General features: G+C 50.9%; 1 protein-coding gene across 7 annotated transcripts in view; it reads right to left on the bottom strand.

Annotated features, from left to right (window-relative positions):
• Positions 1 to 5,609: 5,609 nt before the first annotated feature.
• Positions 5,610 to 20,604, bottom strand: part of RNF220 (ring finger protein 220) — a 324,075-nt gene continuing 309,080 nt past the window's right edge. For all 7 annotated transcript variants that reach the window (XM_005303038.5, XM_065553696.1, XM_065553698.1 and 4 more), the window contains one exon: positions 5,610 to 9,112. In XM_005303038.5, coding sequence (XP_005303095.1) covers positions 9,041 to 9,112 — 72 coding nt within the window. In that variant the 3' untranslated portion in view covers positions 5,610 to 9,040. The remainder of the gene's footprint in view (positions 9,113 to 20,604) is intronic.

Below are 20,604 nucleotides of genomic sequence, written 5' to 3'. Positions count from 1 at the left end.
TGGTGCCCAATATTCCCAGTATGGGACAGTTGCACCTAAATCTCATGGGTGGTCACCACACACTGTAATAGGTGTGGGAAGGGGTAGGGGGACCTGGGCCCCCCCTACTCCATCGGGTCCAGACCCAGGGCCCTGTACACCTGATTTCAGGTTCCTGTCTCATTAAACACGTTCCCTAGGCGGCTTCCTACCTGGGACTCCAGCTCTGGCAGTTCCTCTTGGGGCGGCGACCGCCGGCCACTCTCTGGCTCTGAGGTTGAGTGGGGGCCCGCTGTGGACTCGGTCTGTTCAGCCTCTGCAGTTGGGGGCTCTGGCAGTTTCCTGGCAGGGGCCGGTACTGTGCGTCTGCTCTCCTCCCCAGTCAGCCCAGCCTGACCTGGACTGCATCCTTTTATACCCTGCTGCCAGCTGGCGCGTGCCTAGCAGGGGTGGGGGGCGTGGCCTCCTGAGCCCACAGCGAGGGCTTAACCCTTGCTGACCCAGTGTGGGGTTGATACACCCCGTCACAATGTGCCAGAAATATGGTCTGAAAAAATGTGTCTGGCAGGTAGGGCTTAAGTCAACGCCTAGACAAAGGAATGCGGTGCCACCTGCTTGACTGTGTCTCCAGTGTAAAGGGAGCAATGGAAGTACGTGTACCTGAAATGGTAAACAAAGCCATTGAACTAGCAAGTGGGGGGAGACAGCCACCTAACCATCCCAGCCGGGCTGGAGCCTGCCAAAATTAACATGGTGGCAGCTCCCTCGTGGACACAGCAAACTGAGCCCCTCCTGGGCTGCCTGACGCTGAAAACAAAGAGAACCATTGAGGCTCTCAGCAGCCAGCGAAAGCAACTTCGGCAGCCTTCAGCTGTGGTGCCAATGGAGCCCAGCGCTTCGAGCTCTGTGCTGGAGCCTGGCTGAGGCCTGACCAGCCACGCTGGACGAATGACTGTGGGGAGAAAACGACACGAGTTTGTTAAGTCCAGTTTTCCGCTTTGCCGCGTATTTCTCCTTTTGTTTGTGTGTAACCATTTCGCTCCCCACTCCTGCTTGGGATCCCTTCCACAGCTACTCTGAATACACCGCGGCGTGTTCTAGCGCACACCCAGCTCAGAGCGGTGTTTCAGACTGATGCGGAAACGCCCCAGCTGAACGCACAGGCTGGGGCCGTGCACCGGCTCGTTAAAGGACCCGGGTCCATAATAAGGTTTTGCGAGTGTCACCGTGAGATGGGCTGAGCACAGCAGAGGAGTTGATTTTGGGGGAGACAGGACTGGAAGGTGCTGGGGCCAGGGTGAGGTCATGGTCTGTGAGCAGGCTCCTGGCCCCAGGGCGCTGAGCCAACGCACAGCACAGACACACCAGGGTTACAGGGCAGGTGGCGACAGATCCCCTTTCCTGCCTGGCTGAACCCCCATGTCCCCCACTCCAAAGGGGACCCTGGCGTGGCCCTTTCTCTTCAAGGGCTGACCCCGTCAACACTGGCTCGCATCCAGTGAAATATACACAGCCGCAAACCGTTTCTCTCCCTCTCCGGTACCTTGGAAATCCATTGCCGTGCCGTGGCCAGGCAGCATGGCCGGCACGAGAACCAAAGGCCACGATGGCAGTGGCCGTATTTAGGAACCGGACCACGCTTCCCTGACCTTGGTCTTGGCTCATTCCTTGCTTGGTGCTGAGATGGTGGCTCTGAAACGGACATCGACGTCTGTTTCCTGCATATATATATATATATCTTTCTACTGTATTTTCCACTGCATGCATCCGAAGAAGTGGGCTGTAGCCCACGGAAGCTTATGCTCAAATAAATGTATTAGTCTCTAAGGTGCCACAAGTACTCCTGTTCTTTTTGCGGCTACAGACTAACACGTCTGCTACTCTGAAACCTGTTTCCTGCAATGCTGATGGCTGGGTCAGTGTTCCGGCTTTTGAATCTAGATCCATTAATGGACACGAGCACATGCAGTGGGGGCCCTGTATTTGTCCAACGTGGCCTCTGTCCTGCTCACATGCTGCAGGCCTGATCCTGTGAGGTGCTGAGGTGGCTCTCGAGGGCACCCAGCATTGTACACACTCCCCAAGTGTTCGCAAAGTTAACCCGCTCAGCCTCCCGTCAGGGCAGCCATGTTGCAAACACGTGTTTCTCTCCCCCTTATTCTTTCCAGTATGTAGTTTAATAGTAATAATGAGTAGTCTAGCCTGGGTATGTCACCCCTGCCCTCTACTGCCTGGAATCAGAACTGATTGCTTGTGTGTGTCCTATGCCCCATACTGCTACCCGTTCACAGTGCCGGGCCTTCAATCTGCCATCGAGGCAGGGGCCTCTGCTGCTGGCTCTGACATGCTGTCACCACTGTTGCTGTGATGTTGCCGGTGACCATGAGGTGCTGCAAGGTGACGTGCGAAGTCTAGGTTACACTTCATGTTGTTACTCCACAGCCCGTGCAAGGGCTGAGCGAAGGTTATGCCAAGACTCCCCGCCATTCGGCTTCTCAGCGTTTGCATCCGTAACCTTAACAGACAACTTGGTTTTCTAATGCGCCATTTTTTGGTCACGTTCTCTGCGCTCTGTCACGTTCCCCCAGCCCAGCGGCTTCGAGCAACCCTACGATAACAACCCAGCACACGCAACTCGGTGTGGGTGAGCGATCAGGGGCTGGGTGGGAGCGATCTTCGGCATGACAACACCCCAGTTTCAGGGGGGTTATTCTTAACAGTGTGAAATGTACCAGTGGGATTGAATTCCCTCGCTAACAGCCTTTGAGCATGTGGAGAAATGACAGGGTTCAGGCCTGCGAGGGTTCAGGCCTGCGTGTTCTCTCCTCGGCAGGTTGAGTCCTTCCTGCTTGTGTCCCCCCCCGGCCCCAATCGCTCCTAACTAACCAACACGGCAGCTTTATTTTCTCTCTCCTTTTGTTCCTTTCATAGTGACATAAGTCTCCCCATGACACGGAGCCATTCTTCATCCCCACAGGACATGATTGATCTCGGCCGATTACCATTTTCCATTTATCTGCGCAGGAGTTAACCTCGTTTTCTTGGTAACCGCATTAGACGTTTCATGAATCCTGACTTCGCGGGGAGTTTCTGGGAACGGGTGGGGAGCACAGGGAGGGATTCGATTCCAGGGGAAGGGGGGAGGGGAGGAAGAGAGCTAATTGGCAGGAATTGACGACAGGATGAAAGGATCAGATTGGTGCCTTGGCAGCTCTTCCCAGAAACCACCCCGCTGAGAAATCCCATGTTCACATTAGCTGCCTCCCAGCACCGCCCCCGGAGTTCTGGTCTGGGGGGAGCGACATGCCCACCCTGCCTCTCGTTCCAGGCGGCCTCCCAGTTTAGAAGGCGGGCGACAGCCCAGAACGCAGGGCTCCGTCTTCCTGACGAGTGGTAACAATCCTGTGACATTTTAAACCACATTCCAATGGCAACCGTTTAGTCCCTGCGGTTTGGTGTCGCGGCCCCGGAGCGGGCGTGGACCCCCAGCACCATTGGCACCACAGCCAGAGAGCCGGGTGCTAGCCTGGTACTCCTGAGACCTGGGTGTGGCGCCCTATTGGGCCACAGGTGCTGGGCAAGTCACTTAGGCCCATCCCCAAAGGTATGTAGGTGCCGAACTCCTGCTGAGTTCAATGGAACGGAGGAGCTGGCCTTGGCCTCCTTGTGCCTCATTCCCCCAGCTATACGACAGGGATCAGAGCTGTGCTCTTAACACAGGGATGTGCTGAGGATACATGCGTTAAAGCGTGCGAGGGGCTCAGATATTACAGTAAAAGAGGCTAAATCAGTACCCTAGGTAGCCCTCGATAGCGTGAGCTAAAAGGAGCCCACTATCTGCTAGCACTAGTAGACCATTACCCCTGCATGAGATATCTACTGGAAAGGGGACACGGTGCACATGTTACAAGCGTGGTCTATTTGCAACTCCCCGCAAAAATGAGGTAAGTGCAATTCTGCCTCAAGCCAGTCCCTGCACCTCTTTGTGCTGGTTCCTTAGAGGTATAGACTGACCGGCCACCTGGGGCTCAGGTCATTCCTGTGCGCACACAATTCTGAGACCCTCCAGTGCAATGAGCCAGCGTTATCCCCAAACATCGCACATGGCCTCACGCTGCTGCATGAGAGCTGGAAAATGAAACTGACTCGTCTACTTTTCAGTGTTTGCTTTTTTGCATCTCACTCAAAGTTCGTATATGAAACTCTTCAGTGGTGGTGATAAAAGTGGTAGGAAAAGTCTGACCTGGCTCAGGAGACAGGGCCAGTTCTCACGGGAGATGCGGTCTAACCTCAGGCAGGTCAGGGATTGTATTTTTCTCACGTATGCCCAGCACTTTGCAGAACAGGGTCAGATCCGGCCGCCTAGTCCTACCTACCGTACTAGAAATAAAAGGTCAGTGCTTGGGCTGGGCAAAAACTGGACCTTAATTTTCAAAACTAAACTGATTTTCTTAAACACACACAGACCACTCCCTTCCCCTGCTCCAGTTCTTCATTACTGGGGTATGGAGGTTCTGGGCATCTGCACACCACAGTATATTTTGCTGTGGAAAATCCCATTAGCACAAGCCTAGGTAAGTTACCTGGAGCACAGAACTTTGTTAGGGAAAAGAGCACAACTGGACTGAATATGCCTCTCTTCTGCACCGGGGTGTTGTTTGGAATGAGAATTTGTTTTATTCCCCTTTGACCAGCTGGGAAATCTTAACAATTAAAAAGCAATTTTTTCAATCTGAAACTTCCGCGCGCGGGCACACACACGCACACACACCCCACACACACAGACACACACACACACACGGCAAATCAGGAAATCTGGACTCAAGAACTAAAAAAGTAGTTTAAAAAAAAGATCAATGAAGTAGTCAAGCAAAGAGCAACTGCCAACTCCACTCACAGGATATGAATATATAATATGGATTTTGCACTGTTGGCAAATCTAAGGGGAACTGGTGCATTGTGCGCTGGGATGAGCTAAGGAGGAAGAATGCCCACTTAGTAGTATGTGCTGATACATCCCGGCCCTCTGCACCGGAGGAAAGGACGTACGTGGGGAACAGACATTTAACAATAGGCTCTCCAGTCTAGCAGAGACAGGTCTCACGTGATCCAATGGCTGGAAGTTGAAGCCAGACACTTTCAGACTGGAAATAAGGCCTATGGTTTTGATGGAGAAAACGATTGGACCAATTCACCAGGGTTGGGGGGGGGGGGGTACTCTGGGAATTATTTTGCGGCTGGCCTGTGCTCTACAAGACGAGCTCATCACAATGGTGCCTCCTGGCCTGGGAATCTCTCAGAGGTTTGAATGGGAAGCTGTCTGCTTATGATCATCTCCATTCTGCTTAGTCCAGAAAAGAGACAGGAGGCGGCTGGAGAAGTGTCCATCTCCCACTGTACTGCTGACACCCATTCCAATTGAGGAGTGGCCACCTCTAGACTCTGCAGAGTATTGCTAATATCCTCCAACCCCACAACTACCGTGTGCCCGCACCTAGAAGCGGCAGCTCTCTCAGTGCTCAAAGCCCTTGGCCACAGGCCAATACCGGGTGCAGGAGCATCTTAGTCACATCCCCACCCGCTCCAGAGCGCCGAGACAGAGACCGGGAAGGAAGGAAGGAGAGACCGGGAAGATTTATACTCGTTTAATTAATGTCAAATGTAGTTTACAAACGGGAATGACAAGTACCTTTTTATATAATATACATTGACACACAATCATTGACACAACTGGAATATCACCTTGTGCAATTGGGATTCTTTGGGCAAAGAGAGTTAATTCCTTTTTTTGTTTTTGTTTAAGCTCATTGTGGAAGAGGAGAAAGCGAAAACGCGGCTGGCTCCTGAGAAGGCCAGAACAAGACTCTTCTCTCTCCATTCTCCCCTCAGATCCCCACCCTTCCTAAAAACAGGGACGGCTTTACATTAAAAAAAACATTACTGGTTACATATGGTTTTACAGCTACGTACACAGCACACTGCTGCTCCACAACACACGAGAGAGATCCTGGCTCTCAGTGCCTCCTTGCAAGGCAGAGCTCGGGCCCTGGGGACCCTGCCCTCCCCACTTCCCCATTCCCAACTGCCTTTAAAAAAATAAATAAATCACTGCGCATTCTCCAATTCCATTCACAGAGAGATCACGGCTCTAGTCCCAAGGCCACCCGCAGCCAGTGCTGGGCATGGCTGCCCCACCAGGCGGAGTTTATTATTCCAATTTAAAAACCAAACCTGCTGACTGCCTTTCCCAGGGCTTAAGTGCTACAGGCAGGGCTACTTCCCAGCATGACAAATGGCATTCATGTGCAGCCCTTCTCTCTACTCTCACAGGTCTGGGGAGAAACGTCCCAACTTGGAATGTCAGAATCGCAGATTCTTCTCCATCTCCCAAACACTGCCCAGGAAGGTACATGCGCACAGCACGTCAGCTACCAGGGAAGGGCCACGGATGCCCAAGATAGACTCACATGGGCAACAACTGTACGGTAGGTAGAGATTGCTGCTTTGAGAGTGTAAGGACCCAGGAAGCTCTGACTTAAGTGATATCGTCTTTGTTGGGGGGTGGGGAAGGAGGAATATAATTCCATCAGGAGACAGATTGATTTTGTGCAACAGGGTCCTTTAGAATTCAAACAGCAAGACACTGACCAAAATGGCAGCTCCCAGGAGAAGACATCATACACTCAGGCAGGGAAGTTGTGATAGAAATATCACTACTGAGACAAGCTGCCTCATCAAATCTTCTGTTACTGCAAAACACAAACCACCTTTGCAGTGCTGGGGAGGAGTCCTAAGTAGTAAACCCTCTTGGTGTCAACACACCCTCTGGTGGCCAGGTGTCCTACACCAAGAAATCCAGCAAGTAGGAGTGACCTTGGCTTCCAAACAGCCTTCAAATAACCACTGACGTGCAATGTTCCTGTGTCTAGCTTGTTCTGGTCTCTCCCCCAGGTTCATGAAGCGAGACAGCTAGTGAGAGAGAGCTGCCTGGAGAACAGCAGCACAGGGTTACCTTCACCAACTTCCCTTCTCCCACATTTCAGCGCTGGGCTACTGCCCTGCAAGGGCACCACCCTGGCAACAAGAGCCACTGGTGAGCGCCTTTAAACAACTCATGCAGCCTTGCAAAACTCAACTGGCTCGAGAGGCGAACGTTGCTTTTTGGTAGGTAAAAGCGTATTTGTTTCTTTGTTCCCGAGGTAACGGGGGAGTAGATGGCAACCCTCAGCCGGTGACAGTTGTGTGCGCCTGTGGCCCTGGAAGCTAAGGACAGGTGAGAGCGGCTGTAGGTGCCGCTGTGGAAGAAGCTAGGGGGAATCTCCCGGGAGGAGGCCATTGGGGATCACTGGCACTGACTGGAAGTATCTGAATCTTTGCTCATCTTAGTCAGTTCAGTGAGGCTGGGTTCTCCTTGCCAACTCACTGGCCTGAGAGGGGGGCCCTAGCATCACCCTTTACTTAGATGTGGAAGTTACCTTGCATTGTTTTAAGAGGAGGAACGTGCACCATGTCCTAGGAACCCCGGCTCAGGCAGGCTCTGGAAGAGATCGGCGATCTCAAGCAACCTTCCACTCTAGCAAAGAGCTCGTACCAGTGCAATTCTGACGCCTCTCCCGGCCAGTACTGGCAAAGCGGCAGAACAAGGCAGCAGGATGGACGCAGATGGCAAAGAAGGCAGCACAGCGGCCTCCCCAGAGAACACCTCGAGCAAGAACCTTCCTTCCCTGCACTGTAGTCGCCTCCTACTCCTCAGCCCGTAACGGTCTCAGCCAGAAGGGAGAACAACCGGAAGCCTTGGCCCTGAGCCTGTGCCACGGCCCCACCTCTCCTGCGGGCAGAGGCGGCGCTCCGGAGCAGAGGGAACCCCCTGGGCCGTTGGGCAGTGAACTCCTTTCCAGTGGGAACAAAACAAGCCAGTGGCAGGGGCACGGCCTTTGGGTTTCGGGGACAATGGCTGGGTTAACTGAAGCTTTGGACTGCAGATTCCCAACCCCTGGAGACAGCGGCACTTGGCCATATCCATTCCGGCCTCCTCTCTAATCTCAACTCCTGCCCCTGCCCCATGTGGAAAAGAGGCAACCGCGCCTGAGCCAGACCTTTCCAACCGCCCCCCTTCCCCGATGAGAAACTAAACGCCGCTGGCTTTCAGTGGGAGAAAGCGTCTATTAGAAATAGCCCCATTAGCGACGGCTAATGACAAAACCCAGCTCCCCTACTCCCCATAAGTCTTGTAAGTTATGGGCGATGCTACAGCCATTACTAAAAAGCTGTTAACTTCATATCTGACCGAGGAAATATACACCACAGAACATTAAACCATTTATATTAGAGATATGTATAGATATATATACTTTTTTTAAACTAATGACTTTAATGCCAAAACTTTGCAGAACCAAGAAAAATATGGGTTTAATGTTCTCCGCTCATTTTTTTTCTTCTTTAAAAAAAAAATACAACCAAAAAAAGGGCAACTTATTAGTATGTAATGTTTGTGTCTATCCCATTTATACACAACATTGTAAACGTATATAATCTATATTACATGTGCTTCATTTTCTGCCTGTGGGGTTTTTCTTTAAACCTTTTTTTTTTAAATCACTAGAACACCACCAAAAAAAGAACAAACAAAACAAAAAATAAAATAAAACAAACCCAAAAAACAAACAAAAAACAAAAAAACCCAACCAACCAAACTGAACAAAGAACACAAGTTACAGGTTATTTAACATCTTTCTGTCAAGGGTCCCTTCCCAGTCTTCTGGGGTTGTTGAGTGAACAGCACAGTCCAAAGGAAGGGCTCACAAGCCATCCGCGATGCACAGCCAGCTCTGGGGAGAGGGGAACACTGGTTTTAAAAAAGGGTTTGGTTTTGCCCGCTGTAGAGTCGCCAAAGGAGGTCCCAACATGAGAGACACGGAGGCCGAGGCTTTCCCGCGGCTCCTTTATCCTTGAGTCCACGTCTGGAGTCTGTGTGTTTGAAACGTCCTTTCTTGTCGTTCTTCCCCCCCTTGGTGTGATGAGCTGATCCGGGTAGCTGGGTCCCGCCCTCCGGCTGCGTCCTTCATAAGTAGATGCGCCTGAGGTCTCCGGGAGATGTGATGGTGTTACACTGAGGGCAGAGCTTCTTAGCGCCCTGCAGCCGGCGGAGGGAACAGAAAGAGAAATGTCACCTGGGAGGACGCAGGACGACGGCGTGCGTTTCCCCTGGGCTGTGATGCTGGGGATGACAATATGGAAGCAGGAGAGGCCAAGGCCTCCCAATACCCAGGACCCCTGCCATAAAGGAAACAGACCAGAGAGGCGACACCTCCGAGCAGCAGGTCTGAGCCCTCTGGGGGAATCAGGCGCTCCCTTCCCCAACGCAGTCCCTACCAACCCAGAGTGTACCTAGGAGGTCCCCAGCCACGGGCACAAGGGGGAGGACAACCCAGCCTGAGTGCCTCTCGTTAATGCTTTGACTCATCAGGACCATTCATTCTGCAACCTTTTAACACCCCCCCCCCCCACGCCAGCTCTTCTCGAGAGTCCCCATCTCAGATGTGCTGGAGCAGCACCTGCTCCGAGGAAACAGCCAGGAGGCTTGGAGCTGGATTAGCGCTCGGCAGAAAACTGAAATTCAGTGCAACAATTAGCCAATTCGCCTCCCATCCCCTTCTTTGCAGCACCCACTTTGGCTCCAACTGTCCCTCTCTATCCTTCCCACCCGACCGAGCTGTGTGCGCTGCCCCCGGGTGTCAGATGTACCCACACTTGGCGTAGCTCTGTCCCCAGCGAGGGCAATACCAATTGCTTCCAGCCTTTGCGCTAGCGGAGCAGGAGAGGTGCATGTTTTAGCAGCAGAGGGCCTGGGTCTGACCCCCAGCAAGGGGCGTTGTGTCACGCAGAATGACGCTTTCATGGCAGCTGTGGCATTCCCAGAACAGGACGACGGGGAGCGTGGGGAAAAACATTGCTTCTAAAGCTTCAGTGCTCCTCTAAGCAGGGGGAGCAGCATGGGGAGTGCCAGCCCCATGGGGAGTTCTTGCTTTGCCCCTGACCCTGCAGAAGCCCCTTCAGGGGATCAGGAGGGGATGGAGCGGCTGTCTGCAGATAGCGTCCCTAGGCCAGGGCTGCTCCAAGAAGAGTTAATGCAGCCTCCACCATCGCCCCCCCGCTGTGCAGTGTTCCTGTGGGTGCTGTTACACCTGGGAGGTGGGGGGCCAGCTCAGCGTCACGCAGCCTCCAATGCCCTGTGGGGCTGGACGTTCTCTCCCTGATACTGCGGCCGGGGGCCTTTGGAGCCACCCAGGGCCTCTCAAACCCCATGTCCAGAGCACAACACGATCCACGATTCGGAGCCCCAGAACTATACAGACCGAGGGCCTGTTCAGCCCCCCAGCCTGCCTCGGGCAGCCAACGGGAACAGGGATTCCCAGCCCTCTGCACCACGCTACAGAGTCTGTATCTGCTGCCAAGATGAATGGAAACGCGCAAACTCCAAACCCAGGCGAGGGAACAGACGGAGGACACGAGCACTGCATGAAATGGAACAATGGCTGGTGCCATCTGTCATGGATCCTGACAGGTAGAGGGTGTTAATAAGCCTCAGAATCGGGGTCAACCTAAGCTGGTCATCATTAGATTGGCAGGTGTGACAGACGGCTGATGAGAAAAATGACAGAAAGATGGCTCTGCGGCACCTGATCCTCCGCTCCCAGCGAGCAGGGCAGCAGTCCCGCAGCAGACCTGGCAGTCAGGCCGCGCTGGCTTTAAACCCCGACAGAACAGAACCTCCTGACGCCTGCGTCAAAGCGGCAAGCACAGGCTCCGTCTGAGCACCCCGACTCTTCTGCTTGCCGCGGTCAACCCGCTCCCCAGCAGCTCCTTTCCAGCCCCGCTCCCCAGCCAGCATGCACGGCAACAGGTCCACGGAATCAGATAGGCCCCCAGGGCTGCACAAAGCGGGGAATCCCAGCCGGCTGCTACGGCTCGCAAGACTGACCCAGAGGAGGCAGAGTCTCTCGGGAAGAAGAGCAGTGCTCCCAAGAGAGGCTTGTTTTGATCTCTGCAGCCAGGGCAGAAAGTGGGCGTTAGGAGCAGGGGGCTCGGCAGGTTTGCAGGAGCTGGGCTCAGTGGAAGGGCAGGTTCGGATCTGGTCACGCTGCACTGATTGCCACCAGTGGCAGCTCGGATTACAAGAGAAGAGATGGATGCTATCCCTGATGCTACAAAATATCTGTGAAGATATCTGCACAATGAGCACACACGGGGCAGGGAACTCCTCCGACTGCCAGGACAAATTCAGGCTGCGTCTACACTGGTTTATAGCCACTGGTGCAAACCCCTCAGTGAGGACAAATTACATCAGTGCAAAGGAATTTGGACCATTGCAGCTGACCCCAGCGTCAAACAGGCGTCAGGCGTGTCTGTCCTGGGGCTTGCACCTGTGCCACTAAGAACCCAGTGCAGACAAGACCAAGTCCGTTCTCCTCTCCCTCCTGGTGCAAGCTGCCGCTGACAGGCCTCCAACCTCGTTTTCGGCAGTGTAGTGGGAGCCGTGATGGCCCCAGTACACTAGAGACAAGGTGGGTGAGGGAATACTGATCTCTCTCCCCAGCAGAAGCTGGTGCAATAAAAGATATTACCTCACCCGCTCCTCCTCGTTTGCTGACCTTCTGAAGGATCAGGTTTCAAGGGGCTGAACACTCCATGCTCGGTGCCTCCCAGTCAGATCTAAGGTGTCACCAAAACCCCCCCAACCTGCCTTGGAGGCGAATAAAGCCACTAAACCCCCTCAAATCACTCCTTGTGGCTTGGGCAGTAGACTGGGAGTCAGGAGAGCTTGGTTCTATTCCTAGCTCTGCGGCGACCTCAGGGAAGTCCTTTCCCCGCTCTCAGCCTCCGCTTCCCAACCTTTGTCTCATCTCTGTAGATTTTAAGCACTTCAGGGCAGGGCCTGTCTCTCATTATGCCTGTGGAGAGCCTGGCACAAGGGGGTCCATGACGCAAGTACCTTCACAGAGCCGAGTTGATCTCTAGGCGCTGCTACCACCACCCCATTATGGCGGGCTGACTTAAAAATCAGTATGTGCACTTTAAAATGCCCAGGTTATAATCCAGCTTTTCGCTTCTCTCTCAAGACCTGTGTTCTGGAGTCTAGAGCTGCCAAGAAGAGCACATTTCTTGGGCTGAATGCTCGTCTACAAAGCAGATCCCTGTTCTTGGGGGTCAGGGCAGGTCGGCACGAAGCAGAAGAGTGACCGATTTTTAAAGCTATTCTCTGTCACTTCAGGCTGGAACCTGTTGCACTGCTGCTGAGATTCAGAAATCGGGGGGCTCACGCTGCGTGCATCGATATGATGTATTTCAATGCACAGCCGACAGAACCACTGGTCTGGCTGTGCAGATTCTCTGCCGCCTCGGGGCTCCCCACTGTCAGCAGGAGGGCAGGGGGCAGGATCTCCGGAGCAGAGAGGTTTATGCGCCGCAATCAGTGTTACACAGGGTGGTGGTTGGCAAGTTCTCAACTCTGGACTGCAGTGTGCCCCAGCAAGCAAAAGTGAGCATGCAACTGGGAGTTTAAGGATTCCAGATGTGGCTAGCTCTTGAACATCTGGCTCGACCCTTTCCTTCCCAAGAGGCACGCCAGAGAATGGGAGCAGTTCGTGCAGGAAAAGCCAGTGAAATATCTGTCCAATCACACCTCACTGCTGATTACCCAAGGGAAGCGGATTCTTTCTGCAGCTCCCACCCCCTGGAATGGCTTGGTGCTGTCACTCTGCCTCCAGATACGCCCTGCAGCCTCACTGCAGCCAGTGGGGCTGCCTGGCTGGAGCCGAATGCCGCCAGGGGAAGAACTTCAGTGGAACTTTCCCTGCTCGGTTCGCCCCATAGAGAGGACCCACCGCCTCCCGGCGTGTCCCGAGAGATGGGGACCAGCACACCCTCCTGGAATACAGAGACAGGCCCCAGTGGGGGGCAGATTACAAACGGGCAGGATTCTCTGGAGTGACAGAGCATTGTCTGAGCAACACCTGCAGACACAACTCCTAGGAAAGGGGATTAGCAGCGGGGGGCCCCCACCTGAGAAAGGCAAGGGAAACTCTTTCCATCAAGTGCACCTTATAGAACGGAGGCGTTCCCACCGCACAGCCAGACCCGGCCCTCGCTAGGCCACCCACTTCGCTGATCTCCAGAGCTTGTGGAGAAGAAAGACAAGGAGGGAAAACGCAATTCAACCCCAAGATCACTTTGCTGCTCCAGCCTGAGCACAGAGATGTCTCCCAGCTCCCTGCTCTTCTCCGGGAGATCTGCACTACCTACAGATCAGACACCTGAACGCTGGGAGCTTGAGAGGGACAGCGAAAACCTTCCCGTCTGAAAGCCATTTGCGTATCGTGTGCGCACCGTTCAGCTCTCTCCACACACTGGACCCAGTATGCAGAGTGCCCAGGGTGCCTGTCAGTAGAACTCGTCCTTCAGGTGGTGCCATTCCACCGCTCAACGCCCACCAGAGCATAGGACGGAGCAAGGGCCAGGAGTCTCTAGGAATCATTTGGGGACAGTTCTCTGGCCAGACTGGATCCCAGTGGCCCCTCCTGGGGTTGGAATCGGTCCTTTCCCTACTTAGAAAAAGGATCTCAAACTCAATACCCTGCAAACCGAGGGGGGCTGCTTTGAATTGCTGGCTCCAAACAGGCCCCTCAGTTCTGGTTCCTTGAGGAATCCCAACCCAAAAGGGTTTGTGCTTTCTGCTTCCAATGCAGCTGGGAGCTTGTGGGAACTGACCTCCACGCATGAGATTACAAGAATTTCATGAAAACAACTTCCAGCCACATGAGCTGGCAGAAATCCAACCATAGGTGGTTTCTGCCATTTTGACAGTCTCTTATTCCAAGATCTAGTCCTGATTAGCCCTTGATTTGAACCCTACTCTGGATCTGAATGGAGCCTCAAAGTGACCCAAACCAGAGAGATGGGAATAGCCATTCCAGTGCCCCAAGGAAGGCTGAGACCACAGACACGAGAATCCAGCCCTTCCAGGTAGGGTTAGTATTTCTCTCGTTCTCACTTCAGGAACGTTCCTACGTCAAGGCACATAGGTACTGACTACGCTGCAGCAAAGTCCAAACCAGCAAGCTGGCTCCCACCACGAGAAACACCCAGTGTGGATCATTCTGTGATGGGGGAGGATGCTGGTTCGCTGCGCTCAGACAGGACACCTTCTTCTGGCTCACAGGGCGGGGCGTACCGGAGCGTGAACAATGCCAGCTTAGCTACCTTCTGCAGCTCGCACTTTAAGCAGGCTGGCTGCACACACAGCTGGAAGGCCCGGGGTCTCTGGGTCCCCCTAGTATTTATGTTTGGTGTTAAACAGTCCAGGGAAAAATAATGACTTTAGTCTCCTGGGAAGAATTATGTTATTTAAGCTGACGTCCCTGCATACATCAGCACGTGCGCTACATTCAGAACCCCACGTTCTAAGCGTGGAGTTGTTTTTTTAAGCACTAAAATCACTTACAACCTCGTTCCTTGCGTTTGAGCACATTTTTGGTGGTGTACAGTATTTATTACTATAGGCAATTAAACTATTCTCTCACACACATGCCCTGGCACAGGGACAATGGAAAAGTATTTGTTTCCCCCTCCTCACCTGCCAGCTGGGGTTACTAAACTTTTCCCTTGAAATAAAAATGGTGTGGAATAATAAGTCACACCTGTCGGCCAGTCCCTCCACCCCCCGTCCTTCTGCTCCTTTCATCATTGCTCCATGGAAAAGCCTTGATGTGTTATAGCAGCGTGTGCTACAGTAACGGCCATCTCAGCTTTTCCGTTATAAACCTCAGTTTTCAATGGTTTATAAAACTCTACTGCAAGAAGTTTGCTCCGGGGCTGAAACACGGTAGAGAAAAGGGGCTGGGATCAGGATGGGATTTATTTTTCCCTCCCGTCTTAATTAAAATTTGGCAAGTGATTGATCCACAATATGGGCTAATCACTTCGGGTCGTCTGAAAAATAAATTAACGAGAGCTGCAACGTTGAGAAGCTGGTCCTGGCACTTGGTGCCAGGAAGGACTGGAGCTTTTTGTCTTAAACTACCTCTTAAAAAAGAATTACACTACATTTGTTTTCAACCAGCTAAAGGCAGCAAACTCGAAGTGAGGGCTTGGGCCGCTCCTGCTATCCTGTTAGTCTGTGAACAGTGATCAGTCTCCAAAGAGAATGCACTCCCCAGACGCAAAGGAGATGAAGGCAAATAGGACTTATATAGCCACTCACAGCATTCGAAGCGCCTCACCACAGTACCCCTATTTTACAGATGGTCAAACTGAGGCAGAGAGGGCTGCAGGAAGACGCCCAATGTTATAAAGAGAGCCACTGCCAGAGGTGGGAACAGAACCCAGGTTCCCCTGCTCCTGAACTAGACCATACTTCTGCCCCTACGTATGGGTGTGTGTGTTTGTGTATACAAAATGTGCCCACACACTATAGGCCATATTTCAAAGCGTACCACTCATCTGTGCTGGTGTTTTTTCATTTATTTCCACAGCAGGGATGCATGTTGCTTTGCGGACCAATATAAAGCGAGGTCCAGGCCCTAAAGAGGATGGAAGTGGGGAGAGTTGCTGCCCCATGAGGCTTCAGGAAAAATCCACAAAGGATGTGGCGCAAGCCAGTGAAAGGCAGGAATGAGTTACAGCTTTCCAACTGTTACGGCAGCTTTGCAATACGTGGGCTGGATTTTGGGACACGTACTAGTTACCTGAGGAAGGTTACCAGGCTCCATAGTAACTAGTACCATCTACAAGAAAAATATGTATTAAATCAGTGAACAAGGCTTTCCTGACAGATCAGTTCAGAAGGCACTGTTATGGGGAGTTCCAGGAATCTCAAGATTTTTTAAAAGCTCATTTTTGGTCTTGCAGTGCCATCATTTACTTACATTCAAATATGCCTTAGTCTGAGAATTGCTAACCAGATGATGAGTGAATATGCAAAGGAGGTGCTGGGTCTAGAGGCACAGAACCCAGAATAAAAATGCAATTCCATCCAGAATTACAACACAGCTACACCTCGTACAGTGCTCATGTGCTGAGAGACAGACAGCGGTCTTGGAGCTGTAACTCATGTGAATGATAACTGGAACTCATTTAAGAACACCTAATTAGATGCTGAAAAGCCACAATCCCACAACCGAGGAAGGAGGGGATGGTTAAAGGGGGAGAGTGAAGGCAGAACTATAGAAAGAAAGAAAGGAAGTTGCTAGTAATGAATATAAATCAGAAGTTAGAAATTGTAGAAAATTGATAAGGGAAGCAAAGGGACACTATGCCAGAGAAATCTATGGCCAGCAGAATTAAGGACAATAAGGAGTTTTAAAAATATTATTAGGAACAATAAGAACAAATCATCCTGACAATGGGATTGGTCCATTACTAGATGGAAATATTAGAATTATCAATAATAATGCAGAAAAGGCAGAAGTGTTCAATAAATATTTCAGATCTATGTTTGTGGGAAAAAACAGGTGATATAGTCTCATCTTATGGTGATGATAACAGTCTTTCCATTCTACTAGTATCTCTGGAGGTGTTAAACAGAAGCTACCAAAGTTAAACATTTTATTATCAGTAGCTCCAAGTAACTTGCATCCAAGAGTTTTAAAAGAGCTGGCTGAGGAGTTCACTAGACTGTTAATGCTGATTTTCAGTAAGTGTTGGAGAACTCAGGAAGTTCCAGAAAACTAATGTTGTTCCAATTTTTAAAAAGGGTAAATGGGCTGACCCAGGTAATTAATCCCGGGCAAGAAAATGGAGCAGCTGATATGGAACTCAATTAATACAGAACTAAAGGAGGATAACATTAATGCAAATCAACATGGGTTTATGGAAAATAGATCCTGTCGAATTAGCATGATACTTTTTTTGATGAGATTACAAGTTTGGTTGATAAAGATAATAATATTGATGTAATATACTTAGACTTCTGTAAGGCGTTTGACTTGATGCCTCATGACATTTTGATTAAAAAACTAGAATGACGTAAAATTAACATGGCACACGTTAAATGGATTAAAAGCTAACTGATAGCTCTCAAAATGAAACTGAATGGAGAATCGTCCTCGAGTGGGCCTGTTTCTAGTGAGGTCCTACAGAGATCGGTTCTTGGCCCTACACTACTTAATATTTGTATCAATGACCTGGACGAAAACATAAAATCATCAATGATAAAATTTGCAGATGACACAAAAATTGGGGGAGTGGTAAATAATGAAGAGGACAGGTCACTGATTCAGAGCAATATGGATCACTTGGTAAGCTGGGCGCAAACAAATCATGTGTGTTTTAATACAGCTAAACGTAAATGTATCCATCTAGGAACAAATAATGCAGGCCACACACATACGATGGGGGATCCTATTCCAGGAAGCAGTGACTCTGAAAAAGATTTGAGGGTCATGGCGGATAATCAGCTGAACAGGCGCTCCCAGTGTGACGCTGTGGCCAAAAGGTCTAATGCAATCGTGGGATGCATAAACAGGGGAATCTCTAGTAGGAGCAGAGAGGTTATTTTACCTCTGTCTTTGGCACTGGTGCGACCGCTGCTGGAATCCTGTGTCCAGTGCTGGTGCCCACAATTCAAGAAGGATGTTGATAAATTGGAGAGGGTTCAGAGAAGAGCCTTGAGAATGACTAACAGATTAGACAACCTGCCTTCTAGCGACAGACTCAAGGAGCTCAGTCTATTTAGCTTAACAAGGAGAAGGTTAAGGGATGACATGATCACTACATGTGGAACAAATATTTAATATCGGGCTCTTCAATCTAGCCGAGGAAGGTCTAAAATGATCCAATGGCTGGAAGTTGAAGCCAGACAAATTCAGACTGGAAAGCAGGTGTAAATTTTTACCAGCGAGGGTAATTAACCACTGGAACAATTTACCAAGGGTCATGGTGGATTCTCCATCACTGATAATTTTCAACTCAAGTTTGGATGCCTTTCTAAAAGCTCTGCGTGAGGAATTCTTTTGTGAAGTTCTCTGGCCTGTGCCACACAGGAAGGCCCGTCTGGCTGCAGACTATAGTAATACTTTACTTGGAAATTCTCAGGCGAGGATTTGCAAGATCCTGGACAGGCTTCCAGTGTGACTTTGGGAAAAAAAAATCACTTAATGTTTGTACCTTGGTTTTCCTGTCTGTAAACTGGGGACAACCATACCTCTTCCTTCCCTGACTCGTGGGCCTTGCAATTCGAACACTGCAGCGATGAGCCCCACAGAAAAGCCTATAAGTAAAAACTAGCCCACAAATATGGTCTGAAAAAAAACAAAACAAAAACTGCAGACAAATTAAGCAGTAAAGGTTAGACTGATTACACTGGAAATCCAGGCAGGGCCATACTGGCCCTAGGATATGGGCACATGCTTCCCACTCACTGTCCATCTCCCACGTACTCAGAACCATACGATGGTATGACAGCGGAGAAAATGCAGACCCAGAAGCATGCCGACTGCTGCCTCTTGGGCCCCGGTTGGTTTGGTTATGCGCAGGCAGTGGGATGAACAGTTAAGATGGTCACTTGTTTAAAGTGCTCTGACTGTTCGTGTCTGCACAGATGGTTTCTCCCCAACTCAGAGTGGCCTCTGCAAAGCAGCATCTAGGTGGGCATCTCCCATTAGCATTAAGAGGCACTGACCAAATCCTTGCGTTTCTCACCCTTAGGACGCACCCGTAAAGTACAGCTCTATTCTGGTGAGTAAGTAGGAAGGGCTCTTCTTACTAACCTGGCCTGCATCCTGTGTGTATGCAATCAGATCTGCTGACTTGAATCACTAATGCAAGCTAACACAGCAATGGGACGGAGAGCTGGAGTTTGCGCTGCTCAGGTCTCATTCACAGAACTGTTAGCTATGTTCCAAATGCAGAACATTCGTGTCAATGACGCTCTGACCCCGGGGGAGTCTGTGGGATCAGCTGGTAGAAAGCCATACCCAGGTGTTCACTTATAAACTCAGCAGATCTGATCTGAAGTCAGACACACACACACAGCATGAAGCCCCATGATGCCATTTTCAAAGTGCCTCTTTTTCAGAGCAGGACATATTAAGGGCCCAATGCTGAGGACTGCCTGGGACACAAATGGAAGTCAGTGGATGCTCAGCCCAGGACAGTCTGGCTCTAGAAAATCTTCAGACCCTATAAGTTGTTAAAATTATTTCACCCTCCCTGCCCCATGGAGATTGATGTGGGCAGCAAGTGCCCTCCTGCGTGATGTTAGAAGCTTTGTCTCCCACTTTGATCCCTTGTTTCTAAGGCCTTAATATATAACATAAGAAAATCTAATCTAACATTAGGTGTCAGCTGTGCATATTAAAACACAGGCATAGAAAATCTGGACTTTTCACTAAGGGGGATGGCAGATCTCCAGACTGTTCAGAAGCGGCCGGAAGCCCAACACAACTCACCCCCCCATAACTCCTATTAACTCCAACAAATTGTTTATTGCACAACAGAAGAAAAATGTTGCCCCTCTCCCCACATCAAATCTTTCCATGTGTGCTGCACGCGCAGGGTATTTCTGCTTTCCCTGCCACCCCCACGGGGAGCTGGCTTTATATCCAGGGAAAGGTAACAGCAGCAATTATTACACACACTATCCCACAGCTCCTCGCTTGTTAAAGAAAACAAGAGTCTCTTTTGTGCCCGAAATAAAAGGAGATACCTTAATTAGAACAGTGCAGGTTGGTGAGTATTAAACACTGAGCCCAGCTGCTGTATGCCATTAAATTCATAAAAAAAAAAAAAAGGGGGTGGGGGTGGGGGAGGGCAGTCTTAACGAGATTACACACATTGACTTTGATCAAGACACAAAAGCACCAAGGCGTTCCAGGGTTTTTATTGCTGTCTTCGGGCTACATTTTAATGGCTACATTAGAAACATGCGAATGCAGGCTGGGAGATTTGGGTGAAGGGAGAGAGCCCGAGCATGCCTCGTGAAAAGCCCTGGTTTAATCAACTGCGGGCTGCAGGAAGAGGGTAGGGCTGGGGAACAGATGAGCGGCCACTTATTAATTGCTTCCCCCACACAAGTGCCAGCACCTAACCCTACGTCCTGCTGGAATATTCCCTTCCCTCCTGCCTGGTCAGAGCCAGGCTCTGGGCGTGGCCAATACACAGCAACCCAGTCCCCACCTACCCCACCACACAGCAGTGTGGGGAAGGAGGGGTGAGACCAAATCTAAACACTCCTCTCCTTGGAGAAGTGAATGTTAACCCCTTAATGCCAGGAGCGCAACCTTCTAGGGGTTCGGTCTTATTGCAGGCTGCTGTGACGCTGTCAGTGGAGCAAAGGGGCTTGACAGACGTTGAAGTGTGCCTGAGCCTCACAAGGGCTCACAATAGGTGCTGCTGGCCTAAAAGACCATCTTGGGATGGCGGGGAGCAGAGGGGTGAAGGACATGGAGGAATAAAATCCAACACGCTCTATTCTCCATTTGCAGCCAGCACCGCAGAATCGGATTATACCTAGGAGCAGTGGGGCATATATTCATCTGAACACCTTACTGCTACGTAGCTGTGCAGGAGTCTTTTGCAATGTGCTGCTAAATGCCTAAAAAAGCCTGTGTAATCTAAAGAGCGACAGGG

The sequence above is a fragment of the Chrysemys picta genome, chromosome 8 (genome assembly GCF_011386835.1).
Source record: "Chrysemys picta bellii isolate R12L10 chromosome 8, ASM1138683v2, whole genome shotgun sequence".
Classification (NCBI taxonomy): domain Eukaryota; kingdom Metazoa; phylum Chordata; order Testudines; family Emydidae; genus Chrysemys; species Chrysemys picta.
Note: the sequence above shows the minus strand (reverse complement) of the source record. Positions and strands in the feature narration are given on the sequence as shown.